The sequence below is a fragment of the Vulpes vulpes genome, chromosome 8 (genome assembly GCF_048418805.1).
Source record: "Vulpes vulpes isolate BD-2025 chromosome 8, VulVul3, whole genome shotgun sequence".
NCBI classification, from domain to species: domain Eukaryota; kingdom Metazoa; phylum Chordata; class Mammalia; order Carnivora; family Canidae; genus Vulpes; species Vulpes vulpes.
In genome coordinates this window covers 82,588,495-82,604,613 of record NC_132787.1, presented here as the reverse complement: position 1 = coordinate 82,604,613, position 16,119 = coordinate 82,588,495, and the positions used below count along the sequence as shown (strand labels likewise).

Below are 16,119 nucleotides of genomic sequence, written 5' to 3'. Positions count from 1 at the left end.
AATAATCTGGCATGGGGGTTTTACAAAAGGGAAAGCAAAGAAAAGAAGGAAGGAAGGAAGGAAGGAAGGAAGGAAGGAAGGAAGGAAGGAAGAAAGAAAGAAGAAGAAAGAAAGGAAGGAAGAAAGAAAGAAAGAAAGAAAGAAAGAAAGAAAGAAAGAAGAAAGAAAGAAAAGAAAGAAAAAGATCATTTCTCACAAACCTACTCTTCCCACTTACACAAGATCATTCATTTCAAGCTAATATTTTGCTTTCACTTACACAGTTGTATTGGGCACAATGTTATTCCATCATAGTTGGCTTATCACATTGCCTCATTTTCCACATCAAATCAAGTCTGACTCCAAACTGCCAACTCCTAGGGGCTGAGAAATTAAAATTCCATCACTACAGGGGCTTCCTCCTTCCCTGTACCAGCCCCTGGAAGGCCTATGCAATCTACAACACTCAGAGAGGTCCTCTGCACTGCTCAGCATCCAAGCCCATGATACCTGTAGAAGTTGGGCCCTCCATTGTTTCCTGAATGGTGGCAGCTTGGGAAAGATGGGGAAGTCCCACACCTAAGGCTTCAACCTAAGAGGGCACCACACCAGGTATTGCTCCAAGATGATGCTCCTCCAAGGCAGCTGTCAGGGAACAGGGACATTTTCCCTACTGGGACCTACCAGCCCACTCTCACCTTCCCAGTGTTGGAAGATCATTTTCTCTACATTGCTCTTTGGGCTGACCAAGCCCAGGGCCCTCAAACAAGGGGAATTTGTAGAGACTAATTATTAATGCCTGAGGGAGAGTTTTCTTTGGGTAATTCTGCCTCCTCTCTTGCAATCTTGACTTTGGGAGGTGGGAAAAGACAATTGCCAATTTCTTCTAAGAAGAAATACCTTCTTAGAATAGTATGAGGGGGAAAAATACAATGAAAATAAACATAAGTTAATGTCTCAGTAAATTAACCTGCTGTGTGATCCATGGTAAAGGTCACCATACTATATGAAATGAGAGTTTTACCAAGTTTATTTTTAGAGGTGATTTTTCAAGGTTTTCATTGCTCTGTTATGTTTCAGAGCCATGGAGCTGACCTTACTTAGAGGAACCTCAGTGGTAGATTTAGCCAGCACAAACCTACTCAAGCAGTTTCTAAGAAATGACCAAAATGTGGCTGCATTTTTTTTTCTTGATTGTGGAAGGCTACAAATAATGATTGAAGGGTTTAGGTGTGTTCATAACACTCTTATCCTAAAGCAATCACGATACCTTATGAATTTTAAGGTTTAACTTCATTTATGTGTAGATTACACATTAAAAGGGTCTACTCTTCAACTCATGAATATTTCAGCCCACGGTGTAAAAAACACATCATAAGTTTCCCCTTAAATTATGTCCATCAACTCTAAAACAATCCCCGCCTGTCAGTGTCTATAGAGAAAGAAAAGCTTTCAAGTTATCAAATCTCAATAGCTTTTCTACATGTAAGAAAGCCTGAGAAGAGCCTCAGAAGCAATGGCTTCAGAATTAAGTGGGTTTAGCTGAGTTGCCATCACACAGGCGAGAGCCATGATGATCAGCTCCTTGGAACATGTTACCAGCTTTCCATCCTGCAGTTTCTCTGACTTTATTGAGCACTTGATCTTATATCAGATAAAATAAAAGTATGCAAAGGTGAGACTTTCTGGACCCAATTCCCATTGCCAAAACACACACTAAACTGGTTTAGATGGCTCCTGTGTACACTGCACTTCCTCTGCTCTGTACTTGTCACATATCTTATAGAGCTTTTTCAGTCTATCTTGACAGCTAGACCAAAAGCAACATGAAGACATGATTAGTGTTCCCTGAGGGTTTGCTGAATGGATGGACAAATGAAGAGCAAAAACCCACTATAAAAAAGCAAAATGTGGTAAATTATTACATAAGAATAACAAGGGATATATAAATAGGATTCCTACTGATCTCATAAAGGAGCCTTTGAGGTAGGACATGAATGATAAGTAGAATTTTACAGGCAGAGGTAGGTGGGAGGGCTTTCCAGGTAGACTAAGCAGAAACATCCTGGGGAAAAAGTGGAAGATGAGGTCAGGAAAAAGTGAGTGATGCAGTTGGTTTAAGTGTGGGAGGTCATGGGAGATGCAGCAGGGAGGTAGAGTAGGACTAGTCAAGGCCAGTCAGAGGAGCTTTGTTCTTGGCCATTCATTACTGCGGGGACCCTCAGAGTCTTCTGAGCCATCTACATGATGAAGCCAACAGTCAGCAAAATAAGCAATAGTAAGATATTCTCCACAGGCAGTGAAGCTACATTCTGAAATATTTCCACTACGTCTGAATCTGTTGAAATAGGCTTAGCTTGTGGTGAAATGTACAACATTTAATTCACAGAGTTCTCTCCAATAAGTTAACCTTAATACCTTGTAAGGCATGGAAAGATCTTTGCAATCAACCCTGAAAGGTTGATGATTCCCAGCGGTACTGCCTTGGGCATGAAGAGGTAATTGTTCTGGGACTTGGTTATTTAGTGCATCGGACACTGATGAAGAGATACACAGCTCTAGGTGGTTTTCAGATTTGGGTATAACATGCACACAGCTTCTTGAGTAGGTTCACATGTTGTTAGCTGTAGCAACTTGTAAGGAATCCCTGGTGTGTGCTTGCTTCCTCAGATACCAGTGCCTTCTCCACACAAATTGGGGTGTGTGTGTGTGCCCTTTCTCAGACCATGAAAAAGGAAGAGGATTAACTTTCTAGCCCTCCTTCTGATGTGGGAGTGAGAAGTGCACTGTTTTGCAGATTTTTAGTTGAATAAACTCTATCATGGCAATTCTCAATAATAACAGGAAAACAATGGGATAAACGCACAGATGCATACACACATGTGCGTGCACACAAATACATAACCTATACACAAGAAATATTCACCTGGTGATGGTTATCAGTGATCTTTGCATTAAGAAAAGCCCTGTAGGATCAGAGTATAGGGGACACCTGGGTGGCTCAGTCAGTTAAGCAGTGAAGCCTCTGCCTTCTGCTCAGGTCATGATCCCAGGGTCCTGGGACTGTGCTGCCTGCTAAGCAAGGAGTCTGCTTCTCCCTCTCCCTCTGCCTGCCACTCCCCCCAGCTTGTGCTCTCTCTTTCTCTCTGTCAAATAAATAAAATCTTTAAAAAAAAGATTAGAGTATGGAACAGCAATTTAACTCTTTCTCTTCAGTTGGAAGAAGCACCCAGGTAGAGGTGACAAAGTCTTGGCTTTAGAGCCAGAGGGCCTGAGTTCAGGTGCTCCCTCTGCCACTTACTTGGTATCTGACCTTGAACAACTTACTTTTCTGAAATACAGCAACAATATACCTTTCAAGGTTTTGGAAGGGGCAAGTGAAAAAAATGTGTACTAGAGTCCTTTGTAAACTAAAAATAGGTTATTTTTAGAGATACAAACTTTTGCAGTTGCCCAAAAGCTCTGTTGCCCAGATAGATTAACCTCTGTTATCCGATCATGCCTTCATCATTGTCTTTCCATGGCATATGGATAAAGGTATTTTCTCAAACCTGATTAGAAGGACCAACCTTCACAGATTTTTTGAAGTACTTAAAGCTTGAGCTTGGAGTTACCTGTTGTGGGATATGCTTCTTACTGGGCCTGTCCTTATAAACAATTTCCATCATATGTCTTATTTTTCCCTCAACTGTTGCTTGATGTGTCTCAGGTAGATTCCCCACTGAGCATAGAGATTGATGTGGGGCTTGATCTCAGGAACCTGAGATCATGACTTGAGCCAAAACCAATAGTCAGATACTTAACTGATTGAGTCACCCAGGTACCCCTCAGCAGACATTCTTGATCAGCAGTAAACAAAACAGACAAAAATCCCTACCTTTGGAAAGTATATATTCTAGTATATGAATGAAGATACAACTGAAACTGGGACCTTGAAAAGTAGTAGCATTTAAACAGATAAAAGGAAAAGGGTTCCAGGTAGAAATGATATGAGGCAAGTTTGCAAGATAATATGCATTTGAAAAGTACCAGGAACAATATTGGCAATCCCAGAAGTTCCATGGAGGAGACTATGGAAAAGTCTTAAGAATTTTAGAATTTTTCCACAATCAGCAAAAAAGGTACTGATGGTTTTTATCCAAAGATTCAAGTGGTTGAGGACTGTTTTTAAAAAATGGGAAAGAATGCTTTGCAAAAGAATTCAGTGTAAAGGAAAGATTACCATGATCTGATCACTGGGTGTCAGGATCAGGGATAAGGAAACATTCATCTTCAAATTTTATTTAATGGTCATTTCTATTTCATTAAATTAACATTTTTGTATAATTCTCCCGAAAGAGGATTTTGCTCTAATTAGATATCATAGTCTAACAAAATCAAATTTCATATCAAAGCTACTTATGTGTAAGTGCTTTTATGTTATAACAATTCCTCCTCATAAACAGCCAGGAGGCAAGCTTACAATGGCTTTCTCTTAACTGATTAAGAAATCTGTTTTCCAAAAGCAATGTAGCTTGCCTGAAATCAGCAAAAAGATGAATGGAAAACAGCAAGTAGTAGAGTATTCCCTTTGATTTGGCCTGCAATGTCATAGGCTTATTGTATGTGACATCCCCCTGTCTGATAACCCATCATCCGATCCGTTATTAGATCAGGCGGGGGACCCAACCCAGGGCAGAAGCATGTGCAGTCCTGCCTCTAAGATTTCAGTGTTACATGAAATAGTGGCTCAGACAGTACCTGTTTTGCCCAGGAACCTCCGAGATCCATACTGCAAACACAGGACCTCAGTGAGCAGCATCTGTAGGTCATCCTTTAGTTCTAAACATCCAGGTTGCAAGTGGTTTTCTTTTGCCTGTGGCTGGTGCCAAGGACCCCTGCAAAGAAATCCTTGGCAGATTGCTGGATGCTCTAATGTTGAGTTTGGTCACGAAAGTGATAGTAACCATGAGAAGGCAAGGCATCCTCTGAGGGAGAAGAAGAGCACATGGCCAAGGAACAGGTCTCTGTGCAAAGATTCCACCCAAGCAGTTCTACGCAACCCCAGGATCTCTGTGACTTTAGCCCAGGGCTCCCTCACTATCACGGTAACTATTCACTCAGGAAGGAATGGAAGAGGCTCTTGCTCTTGCCTTACTTTCTGCAGAGGTTCCTGGTGGGAAACCTTTTGACGACTTCTAAGTGCTCCTCAACAGTGGTCAACAGTGGGAAGGTAGTGCCCTCCCATCCCCAAACTCTGGGCATTGGCCAAATGTTGGCCAATGTCCTGCTCCCTTCAGACCTGAGGACAATACCTCTTGAGCTGCCTTAATTTTGACTTGTCCCCTGAAGGAAGTCTTATGCCTGCACATCTGAGGTAACACCCAGAGAAGGATAAAGGGAGATATGAAAATGAATCCAAACAACAAAAGAGAAAGAGAAAGAAAACCTAAGCTGTAAGATCAAGTAGTTGAAAAGTGCTCCAAGGAAATGCAAAGAGAATCACTTAGTTTGGGCCTTAAGCGGATGGAGGAAAAATTCTCAGAGGTTACAAGAAAACAGACTACTTGACAAACAACCGGGAGAATTCTGGAAAGAACTGAACCGTGGTTTCCATACTCAAAGAAGAGTGGCCAAAAAGACGCAAATGGCTACTTCTTCCCGAGGCTGGATTCAGACATTACACTTTCCAGTGATTTTGGCAATTACTGTTAATTAGCTCACTCTCTCCAGCTTAATTTTCTGTGCAAATGTAACAAACATTTGACCTTTAGCCACACTTTGCCATTGCACCCTGTTTTTCCAAAACACATGAGCCTATGTGCTTGATTCCATTTTTCCCTGCTATGGGTTGAGTTAATTCACTGATTTTACTAATCCAACTGGGTGCAGTTAAAACAGATCTTATTTTATGTACTTCCTTTGTAAAAACTGAGACAAAACAAACAAACAAAACCCCTTAGGATAAAGGGGAACTTGATTAGCAGGAAGCAAAATATTCCCCTGTGATGTTTTTCCCCTTTGTCTTTTTAAACCAACTCATTCACAGAAAACCCTTTGCATGTACTGTGAACACCCTGAATCTTTCAATAGCTTTGATCCTTAGGTCACACACATGCAATTAAGCTTCTAGATAGGCCCCCATATATTCCACTCCGGGAGATTGGGGTTGGCCTGCCAGGAGAGCCAAAACCTCCAGGAGCCAATGTCACATCCAAATTACATCCCAGTTAATGGAGCTGGTCACCTCCTAGGTCAAATACCTAAGAACCAAGAAGACATGCTCCATTTTGTGTCCGTGTGAAGGAGCAGATGCACTTGGGAGCAGAGAAGTGGTGTGCAGAAGGGAGGAGAGCTGAACACATCCGATTACACCCAGGGATCAATGAACTCATTTAAGGAGAGACTACCCTGGCATCCCCAGCCCCCAAATTGCCTTAAAAAAATATGTGTGTGTATGTGTGTGTGTGTGTGTGTGTGTGTGTGTGTATTCTAAGGCTCAGAATAGTAAATGCAGCCTTGAGTATCAGGATTTAAAAGAATGAAAGATAAAAGGAAAACAGCTTTGGAGAGGAAGCAACCTGTGGTGGGCAGGAGAAAACCGCACGCTGTTCCCAGCGCAGCTCTCTGCTTCTTAACCTAGACCACAAATTGTCTGAGCCTGTGATCAGCCTGCCCACCCCCACCCCCACCCCACCCCCACCCCCGCCCCCAGGGTAAGGGCTTCCACCCCTGCCCACCCCTGCCCAGCCCTGCCCAGCCCTGCCCAGCCAAGGTCGGCTGGGAGGAGTGTTTAGGAAAAAGAGCAGGAGTTCTAACTTCACTTCTCTCTGCCCTGAGTGAAAACCCAACTCTGCTCTGTTCAGGTACATAAGGGTTAAAAGGAAAAAAAAAAAAAAAAAAAAGAGTGTGTGTGTTTTGGATGCAGCTGGAAGCCATTAACAACTCTGAGACCATCTCCTAACCCAGTCAGAGGGTGGGTGGGCTGGCAGAGAGCCTGGATCCCTGTGTGTAATCACGGACGCTTAGCCCTGGGCGGGGCTTGATTCCTACCTCCCGCCCAATGCAGAAATCCCCTCTCCAATTGCTCAGTCCCTGCTTGCGCACTTCCCGCTCACGCACTGCTTCATGAGGCAGCCTGTTCCTTTGGGGACAGCTTCAGTCACTAGAAAGTTCTTTGCAAAATTTGCCTCTGTAAGAAAGTCTCCCCTTTAGTTCTAGCTTGGCCCCCTGGTGTCATTGGCACATAGCAGTCCTACTTGTGAAGGCAGTGACCACTTGACTCCTCCAAATACCTCCTTGTGGCCACACAACCTGGTGGGCTGGCCAGCCCTCACATCTGATGGGTTCTGGACTCCTCCTGAGCCTGCTCAGTCTCTGAACTAGGCTCCCATTTCAGAGTCCCCTGTGAAGAACAGGGCCTGAACGGAATATATTCCCAGCTACGGGGCACCAGTACAGCATCATCTAGGAGGCCTTTACTTTCAGGAGTTTTGAGGGCAAGTTTTTCAGGAATGATGCAGCTATGCCCCCTTTTGGGTCCTGCCACTAGAGAATCCATGCCACCTCATTCCTAGGCAGGTTTTCAGCTCTCGAAGACTTGCCTGATGGATGGTTCTAGACTGGCAATGGCTGTAACAAAGCCAGAAAGGAGAGACGAAAGAATGAACTTCCCCTGGATGCTCCTTGGGAGAGTTCCTAGCTTTCCACCAAGTGTTGAGGCAAATGAGTAAAGATCACTCTCATCTTAACCCAGGATCCAGGACCTGTTATCTAGGACCATGATCAAAGATCTCTTTCATTATCTCTCTCCCCTGCCCAGAAACCTTCCATTTGTGCCCCACCTCCTGAATGGAACACAAGCACTGAAGCCTCCCTTGCCTGGCCTAGCCCTGTTAATCCTCGTTCTCCTACCCAGCTCTAGCATAGGGCCTCCGCACCAGCAGGCCAACCTCGTCCTGGCCACCTGGCCCTGGGCCCATGGTCCCTCATTTACTCTTCCTGAAATACTTTCCCTTTGTCCTGTAAGCCTGTCTAAGAGGTCTCTTCCTGGACTAGCCCCAGAGCATCTGAAAAACCAGTGTTCTCCAGCCATGGGCTTAAGGTGACATTTCTGACCCCTTGAGGCAGTCTTTTCCCAGACCTCTCCTCTTCAATTGTCTGGAGAAGCACAAGATTCCAACTCTGTTTTTGTTCTCAGCAGGTTAAATGCAATGGATGGTGACTGTTGTTCTTTTAGTCTGAGGAATGTCCTAATTATATCTTTGCTTTCATTATATGGAAAGGACTCAGGGTCAGCCCAGGCTCTGGCTTTTGGAGATTAAGCAAATGAGCAGTTATGACCTAACAGAGTTACCCCCATATAAAGTTGATACCACTAGGTGTAATTTTGACCTCATTTTGCTTTCCCAGATGTGCCTCAGATCAACTGTGATGTCAAAGCTGGAAAGATAATCAATCCTGAGTTCGTTGTAAAATGTCCAGCAGGATGCCAAGACCCCAAATACCATGTTTATGGCACAGACATCTATGCGTCCTACTCCAGTGTGTGTGGTGCTGCGATTCACAGGTGGGTAACTCCAAGCAGTCAGGCTGTGGGCAGAGAGTTCCCAGTGCAGGGTTGCCTGATTTAGCAAGCAAAACGGTACAAATGTAACTGAGTATCCTGTACCACCTATGGCTTATGGCAACCGTATCCCAAGGGATTACCAGAAGCCATGTGTGGTCCTGGATCTCCTTTCACAGCGCTCTGTGGAAAGCAACGACTTCCCTTTACACCAAGGAGGAGAATTCTTACTCTCTCATGTTCGTGACAAGGAAACCAAAGTTCTCGGTGACATAAAGCACATTTTTTTCTACCTGTGTGTGCTGAGTAAGGAAATAATAGGGATGCGACTAAGGATGGCCTGTAAGTCAGAAGAAATGTCACAGCTGCGGTGAATGGCCGGGAGACAAGTAGAACAGGAAACATGAGGAGGAGGGTGACAGGTGGTACTGCTTAGTCAGCTGTTGGTTTAGGATCCAGGGAGGAGGACAGGAAGCGGGACATGCTTCAAACTAAGTCGCTGCCTAAATGAGGAGAGCCAGAAGTGACCTTCACAGAATTCAAAGGCCTCTTCTGCTCAGGCTGAGAGTCCAAACACAGGGGAGAGCCTGTTTACTTTAAATCTTTGACAACAAGGCTCACGTGTCTGTGTCGTGCACCTCATTTATATCACCTTACGTAATCTTCGAGGTTCCCTGTGCAGTAGCTGCTACTTGTAACCACATCCTAAAGAGGGAGAGGCTGACTAGCTTTTCTAACACTGCACTAGTAAAAAAAAACAAAAAAAAAAAAAAAAAAAAACACTCAAGTGAGGTCTCGAACCTCAGTCCAGCACCCACACTCCTAACCACCACTTTGAGACATGACTGCCAAATCAATGCTCAGCCACTGGATACTGGGAAAAGTTACTTCAGTCTTGGACTTCAGTATCTTTTTCCTTCTATTGTGTACTGGCCGTGTGATGGATCTGCTATAGCCCTGCCAGAGAGAGGGGGAAAGACAGAAAATTTACTCCTTCTGGAGGTCTCGTCAATAGCTTCTCAGAAATTTGGAGGGGCAGCAAGAATGAAGTCTACATGTAAAATAAGATTTAAGAATTACTAGCAGCAAAAAACAAAAAACAACAACAAAAAAAGAATTACTAGCAGCATCTGTGGGTCATCCTCATTTTACCACTGCCGCAGGGGGTTGATGAGCTGACTGATTCTTGAGTGAGAGCAGAACTCTGAAGGCTCTATTACGGAGAAGTAGGGAACCGTTCAAGAGAAACTATACCAAACACTGTTTCTTTTTTTTTTTTTAAGATTTTATTTATTGATTCATGAGACAGAGAGAGAGAGAGAGAGAGGCAGAGACACAGGCAGAGGGAGAAGGAGGCTCCCTGAGGGGAGCCCGATGCAGGACTCAATCCCAGGACCCCAGGATCACGACCTGAGCCAAAGTATCAACCACTGAGCCACCCAGGTGCCCCTCAAACACTGTTTCTTAACTCCAGACTATGGAAAAAATATCTTGCTTTCAGTCTGAAAGAAATTTCAGGCAAAAAAGGAAAGGTACACAAGTCTACACACACACGCACACACACATGTGCGTGAGTACACATGAGCATGCTTACACAAATGCATGCTCACACGCATCCTTATACACACATGGGCTTGCCCAGACAGCTCCCGCACCAGGAACACTCTCTAGTCCATGTCTATGCAGACACTGATGTCTGCTGGCAGGCCTGGGCCTATCTTAAGGCCGCCTCTGTTTTTCCAGCAGGGATCCAGAATGGTTGGCACTTGCTTCCTCTGGCCCTTTGCCGCCTCTGTCTCACCTCTCGATGTCTCCCATGCAGGACAGAGTCGCATGAGTTAATTCAACCTCACAGAGATGTCATCATAATCACAGTAATCCCTTGCACTACAATTTTCTCTCCTTCTAGCATCATCTCAGCCCCAGGAGGCTGCTGTTAACATCCCCATTTGTTAGAAGAGGAGCTGAGAAATAGGGAAGTTAATTAAATTGCTAGTAAGTTGCACATTTGGGATTAGAGCTCATGTCCCCTGACTTCCAGTCAAGAGCTGGAGTGACACATTTATGTAAGAATGGAGCGGTGGGGGTGGGGGTGGGGGTCCCAGCACAGCTTAATACACAAAGTGAGGACAGGAGCTGGATGTAGGACCAGTAAGAGCTGGGAATGGCTTTATGATGGATGGACACACCCCTGGGGACAGAGTAAGAAGGGCGGTTGACAAGGACCAGAACCCAGCAATCCCAGTGTTTGGGTTGGAGTGTAGGAACCTGTGGAGAGAATATGGAGGAGGGGAGGTGGCTGGAGGAGGAGAACTTGAATGTTTCAAAAAACAAGATTTGCTGCTTGAGCAACCAAGTGCCCTAGTAGCTCCCTGGACCAGGGTCTGCTTTGGTGGGAAGCTCTATTTGGAAAGAAGCATCACTGTCCATGGGGAAGATGAATAGAGGTCTTAAGGCAGAACAGACAGGAATTTTGGATGCTCTCAGTTTTGTTCTTCACAAACAGAACAAGTCTCTTTTCAGAAGGCAGAATTTAAGGCAGAGAAGATGAGTAGAAAATGCACATGGGGCCTCGATTATTGGCCTCTCAGAGTGCCCCACGGTCAGGGGAGGCTGAATAGAGCTTACTTTGGTTTAGACATTCAGATTTAGTTTTAGGATTTAATATTCATATAATATATCATAATCAGATGTCTTATTATGAGTGATTCCCTTGATTCTTTCAAACCAAAGGAATGATGAACATATTGGAGGCATCGTGTTTTGGCTCCATCTCGTCCTGAATTAACCTCTGCTTTTAGAGTGGGACTAAGTGCTGGGGAGAGGGAAGGTTTCTCCCCAATGGGGCAACAAGGAGGCCTCCCCATGCAGAGCACTCTTCATGCTGATTTCTGACTAGATGCTCATCCCAAATGGCAACTGTCCCAAACCAAGCCTTTTCCTCCAAACCATGCAGTTGACCCTCAGCTTAGCCCAATGCCCTGGTCCCAGAGTGAGGAAGGTACGTCCAGAATCACTCAGGGCATCTGAGGAATCTAAGGAAGTAGAACTGGTTTTGCTCTTTCAGAGAATATATACAAGGTGCCTATCTCTGATTGAATACAGAAAGGAGATCACATTTACATAAATTTTCCAAAGTACCATGGCTCCTGTCTGCTTCATAAGTGAAACCACCACCTCTTGCAGGATCTTTCTCTTCTCCAGTGTTTCCTACAATGGTTGAGTCTCTGGTACATTCCATCTTCATGGACTGCTGTTAGCCATTCCCATTCCCATGGACCATTGACCTCCCCGGCATCTACCCTCCTCTAGAATATCTGAGAAGATCCACATCCTCCACTCAAGTCCACTCTCAAGATGAGGCATCCCTCTTGTCTGCGACAGGGCAATCTCATGAGCACACCAGAGTTCTGCACCAAACCTTCCCCAAAGTCTGGGTTTTCGGTTTTACAACACCTTCATAAGGGGCATCAGCAGCCCTGTCCAGCTTGAGGGTCCTTCCGATTTCCTTGAACAGCCAGGGGGAAGCTCAACACAGGGCCTCCCTTCCCTCAGTCCAAGTGGTAGCAAATGTGCTTCTGATCTTACAGGAACAAGTGCGCACACACACATTTCCTCAATACAACTGACTTTAAAACCAAAGGCAGAATAATTTCTCAGGAGGGAAAGAAAAAAGGTGCTACTTCTATCTTCCCCCATTAATTCTAAGTAAAGGGAGCATGGATAATTTTTTTAAATAATTAGAATTTTCAGCCTACATGAGTGCCGTGCTTATAAATGTTGAACTACCAGCAACCCAAAAGCAAGGGAAGTGCTCATTTACCAACTTCAGCGGTATAAATATTCCCACCATGGCTGATTTCAAGCTACAGTGTGAAATGAACCAACTCTCACAATCCTGAAATGTCAACAATTGGTTCTTATAAACCAGTGTGGGCAGCATCCATGCACCACTGACAGGCCTTCCAATGCAGAAGCATAATATACTGTCTTTTCCATAAGAGCATTTCTAATCCAGTTGGGAGACAAAATCAACTCAAGCAAACTTTAGGAAATAGCACAAGACTAAGTAAAATCAGAGTCTTGGTTGAGAGACAAGATTCTAAGGCCTCATTGGGAAGGGATGTAGCGGTCTTTTCAGAATCTCTGTGGAGAAGAAAGTGTTGGGTGCTGATGGGCCCAGGCCTCGTCAAGCAGAAGTGGGAGTTGGTTTTCCAGAGTGAAAGAGCAGTGTGAACAGACACACGAGTGGAACCAGGTGCTCTGTTGGAGGAGCAGAGACCAGCCTGGCTGCAGCTGGGAGACATGAGGTGACTGCTTCTGAGCTCCCAAAAGAAGAGAAGGCAGGGTTGAAAAGATTTGGGAAGATGAGGAGTTGGCATCAGGAGGTGCTTATGCTTTTGGACTCTGAGAGGCAACTGTGACCAAATGGAATAAACCCAGGATTCCAAGGTCAGCTAGACCTTGGTTTGCATCCCTGCCTTGCAATTTTCTAGTTACAAAATCTGGGCTGAGTCACTCCACCGGTCCAAGCCCAATTCTGTGAAATGGGAGCAATAGCATTGCCCTCCGCTCTGCAACTCACAGGTCTGCCAGCAGCACCCAGTGAGAAACCTTACGTGGGCATGACTTGAAAGCAATTAAGTGTTCTACACGTCAAGTACTATTAGCACTTTCTTTCCTTCTGGGTCATTGAGCAGTTGAGCGTTGAAAATTCTTGACTCATGGGGGTGGGAGGGCAGGAAACGGCAACGCTCTCATTCCTGGAGGGAAGGGAGGGTGTTAATGAGAACAAACCTCAGCGCATTTTTAGCTCCCTCTGTGCCATAAATCACGGATACCCACGGGAGCCATTTTAGGTTTTGGGGCGAGGAAATGACAATGTGAAGTGATGCTCAGGAACCAGAAGGAAGGCCCTGCTTCACAGGACAAGGCAAACACATAGATAGGTCAGTCGCTGTCATCTCGGGATTTAAAACCTTCAAAATCCTAGAAATTAAAGAAACAATTGCTAGTCCTTGGGGAATCTTTTTTAATGAGTTCGGTTTCTCTACACACCTTCCTTCCCTGGCCCAGAATGGAAGGAGTAATTTGCTTGGTAAAATGTCATGGCCGCCTTTCGAAATAACCGGAGTCATTCTGCGAGGTCACGAAACCACACTAGAAATTGTCAGGAAAGAAGTTTTACTTAAAAAGAACTAGTGGGAATGAGGAAACCAAGGAAAAGAAATTTGAGGCGTGGTGACCAAGAGAAATTGCTGCCTGACAGAACCACCAGGTCCCTGTGATAAGAAAGAGGATGTCTGACCTGGAGGTCAGATGCTGGGCCATGTGATGGAGGAGCCATTCTTGGGGGGTACAAGTAGGGGGCTGCAAGTTAAGGCAAATCTTTTCTTAATCTCAAAGCTTTCATATCTTTATTTTTCTTTTTAAGATTTATTTATTTGGGCAGCCCGGGTGGCTCAGCGGTTTAGCACTGCCTTCAGCCCAGGGTGTGATCCTGGAGACCAGGGATCGAGTCCCACATCGGGCTCCCTGCATGGAGCCTGCTTCTCTCTCTGCCTGTGTCTCTGCCTCTTTCTCTCTCTCTCTCTCAAATAAATAAATAAAATCTTAAAAATATTTTAAAAAATAAATGAAATGCAACAAAAATAAATAAGGTTTTTTACAAAATATTTTTTTATTTATTCAGGAGAGACACAGAGAGATAGAAGCAGAGACATGGGCAGAGGGAGAAGCAGGCTTCCCACAGGGAGCCCGATGCAGTGCTCAATCCCAGATCCCGGGTGCCAGGATCATGCCCTGAGCCAAAGACAGACGCTCAACTGCTGAGCCACCCAGGCGTCCCCACCTTCGTATCTTAAAATAAAGATAGACGCTGGTTGGATAATCTGCTGATTGTGTCAAATGATGTTTTCCAGTTCTTCATATTTTTGTTTCTCCCCACAGTGGTGTGCTTGATAATTCAGGAGGGAAAATACTTGTTCGGAAAGTTGCTGGACAATCTGGCTATAAAGGGAGTTATTCCAATGGCATCCAGTCGCTGTCCCTGCCACGCTGGAGAGAGTCCTTCATCGTCTCAGGTATGCCCACGCTCTGGGAAGCGCTGCCATGCCTGGGCGCTTGGCTTACGTGACCTCGCGGGATGAAATGTGCTCTACATTCTGTTGGTTTTAGTTTATGGCTCAGCTCATTTCATAAAAAATCTGAAGCATTAGCTCTTCTGATAATTAAGATCATGAAATAATAAATTATAATTACCGTGATAAATCACTACAAAGTCGGGAAATATTAAAAGGCTCCAATTGCTCATTTGAAACACACTGAAGCTATCTGTAATCCAAACTTTTAATGAAGTGAATTATATTTCATAACTTGGGTTTTTTTAACTACTCCTTTGGTTAGGCCAAATATGTCTCATATCTCGATCCTCATTCCTTAATATTTCTGATAAATGGATAGGGATATAGGCTCTTAGAGAACCAAGCTACAATTTTGAGATTTCTTTTTATTTCATTCATTGTATTGCTAGTCAGTTCCTGCTATCTAGCTCCTTAGGATTTTTGCAGATAATCATTTTTACTCTTTTTGTCCCTCTTCTGATGAAGTAATATCAGTGAGGTAATGACTAGTGTGCTTTCACAGCAAAAAGGTGACTGAGTATCTCTGGATTATCATGACCTGCCCTTGCCCATTTTTGTGAAATTACCCAACCTAGCCTTTTATTTTGAAATGTTTTTAGTTGAAAGAAAAATGGAAAGAATACTACAATGAATACCCATATTCCCTTCACCTAGGAACATTTGCTTTATCTATCTACTTATCATTTATTTTATTTCATTCTAATCCATGTGAAAATAAGCTGAAGGCATTATGACACTTTATTCCTCAATACTTCAGGACAGATCTGGTAAAAACAAGAACATTTTCTTAAATACCACGATACCAGTACCAAACCTAAAAAATTAACATTGACATAATATTATCTAACAAATAGTTATCCAATTATATCCAGTTATCCTAAAATAGTCTTCATAGTAAATTCCTCCTCCTCCTCCTCTCTCCTTCCCTCCCCTCTTTGTTTCTTTGTTCCTTTCTTTTGGATCCATGATCTAATAAAAATCATCTGTTACATTTAGTTATCACATTTATCTACTCTCTTTTAATCTAGAACTAGCTACCACCACACTACCTTCTTTGGTCATGAATGACAATGGCATTTTAGAAGTCCTAGCCAGTTGTCTAGTCTATGTCTCCCAATCTGGACCACAAACATGTCCAACTATTTCCTCATGATTGGATTCAGGTTAAATATTTTGCCAAGTTTGCTACGCAGGTAGTATCATAGTATATCCATTGTGCGTATCACAATGGCCATCTCAGAAGGCACAATAATGTCAGTTTGTCGAATTGTTGTTGATGTTAAACTTAACTGCTTGGATACTTTATAACATCTCTCCATGTTAAAGATTGTTGTAATTAATAAGTAATCTGTAGGGTAATACTTCCAAACAGCATGAATAGCTCATTCCCCAACAAATTCACCCAGTGGTTTTAATTTCTGTTGATGATCCTTGCAGTAGCAAGAATTGCAC

The 16,119-nt window shown here is 43.9% G+C and overlaps 1 protein-coding gene across 2 annotated transcripts in view; it reads left to right on the top strand.

Moving 5' to 3' along the window:
* Positions 1-16,119, top strand: part of VIT (vitrin) — a 101,455-nt gene that overhangs the window by 34,920 nt on the left and 50,416 nt on the right. For both annotated transcript variants that reach the window (XM_026018949.2, XM_026018950.2), the window contains exons 4-5: positions 8,371-8,527; positions 14,474-14,607. In XM_026018949.2, the coding sequence (XP_025874734.1) occupies positions 8,371-8,527; positions 14,474-14,607 (291 nt within the window). The remainder of the gene's footprint in view (positions 1-8,370; positions 8,528-14,473; positions 14,608-16,119) is intronic.